The sequence below is a fragment of the Charadrius vociferus genome, unplaced genomic scaffold (genome assembly GCF_000708025.1).
Source record: "Charadrius vociferus isolate BGI_N301 unplaced genomic scaffold, ASM70802v2 scaffold917, whole genome shotgun sequence".
Lineage (NCBI taxonomy): Eukaryota > Metazoa > Chordata > Aves > Charadriiformes > Charadriidae > Charadrius > Charadrius vociferus.
This window is the reverse complement of record NW_009649175.1, coordinates 812,008-813,129: the sequence shown is the minus strand read 5'-3', so window position 1 is coordinate 813,129 and position 1,122 is coordinate 812,008. Positions and strand designations below refer to the sequence as shown.

The following is a 1,122-nucleotide window of genomic DNA, read 5'->3' as shown; positions in this document are numbered from 1 at the left end:
GGGCGAGGGGCGGCTCCGTACTCGGCTCCGGCCCCGACAAACGCAGCGAATCGTGAATCCCACTCGGGGTACTTATCCCACGGCTGTCCCGCTGCAACCAGGGCGAAATCCGTCCCTGGAGTTGATACATGGAGCGGGGGGAAACTAACCCAAAGGCAACACAGCGTATTTGACTAATTTTGCAAATAACTTTTTCTAACCCTTTCAGATTTTTAATTTTGCAGTCTCCTGGCAAAAGTCAGTCCTCATGGGGAGCAGGAGAGAGGGTGGGTTTGTGGGTTCTGACGAACTGAGGGGAGGAGTGAAGGGTCACCTCCGATTCCTGTCAGAAGCATTAGTACAAATTAGGGAGTTTTTCTTCTTTTTTTTTTTTTTTTCAAAAGCTGCCACGCTTATCACACTACTTGAATTCATCCAGAAATTCTATCAGCTTTGTAGGTACAAGAAGTTACTTAACCCTCTCTCATGAGAGATTACATCGCAGTTGAGGCATTCCCCCAGGACCAGCTGCTCCCACTTGCCAAGATCTCCCTTCCATGTTGAGACTTAGTGCTATCATCACACCCTACCACTATTTTCTCATATTTTATCTGCAGAATTAAGTAAAACCTAAAATTTGGATTTTTTTTCCCCCCCTCTATGCTCTTTGCAGCATCGTGCCTTGCAAAACATCACATACGTTGTTTGAGTTTGGGTAGGTTTTTTTGTTTACCTCAGCTATAGGGAGAGATGTTTGCCTACCAGAGAAGCGGCCGGGAGGGCCTCTCTCACGCTGTAGTCACAGGCCACTGTACAGACGCCAGCGGCCAGCCACGTTCAGGCAGCTCAGCCGTGAGGAAAGAAAGGGAAAGGCCGAGCAGAGGCTGCGCACCGCCTGAGGGCGACCAACCCAGCCATACCCGCAAGCAGGGGGCTGCGGACACACCATGCCCCGGGCCCGCCCCGGCGGAGGCTCTAAGGAACCCGGGGCCTCCCCTCACGCAGACCGCGGGGTTCAGCCTCCATCTCCACAGCCGCCCGTCGCTATGGAAACGGGCGCGGGGCATGCCGGTCTGAAAGAAACTGCTGAAGTAAAATGCTACGAGAGCGCCGAATGCCGACCAATGAGCGCCCGGGGGGTCG

The 1,122-nt window shown here is 53.2% G+C and overlaps 1 protein-coding gene across 1 annotated transcript in view; it reads right to left on the bottom strand.

Moving 5' to 3' along the window:
* COQ5 (coenzyme Q5 homolog, methyltransferase (S. cerevisiae)) overlaps positions 1-1,046 on the bottom strand; it is a 7,702-nt gene extending 6,656 nt beyond the window's left edge. Inside the window, exon 1 of the mRNA XM_009888614.1 lies at positions 900-1,046. Within this exon, the coding sequence (XP_009886916.1) occupies positions 900-1,046 (147 nt within the window). The remainder of the gene's footprint in view (positions 1-899) is intronic.
* Positions 1,047-1,122: the final 76 nt, after the last annotated feature.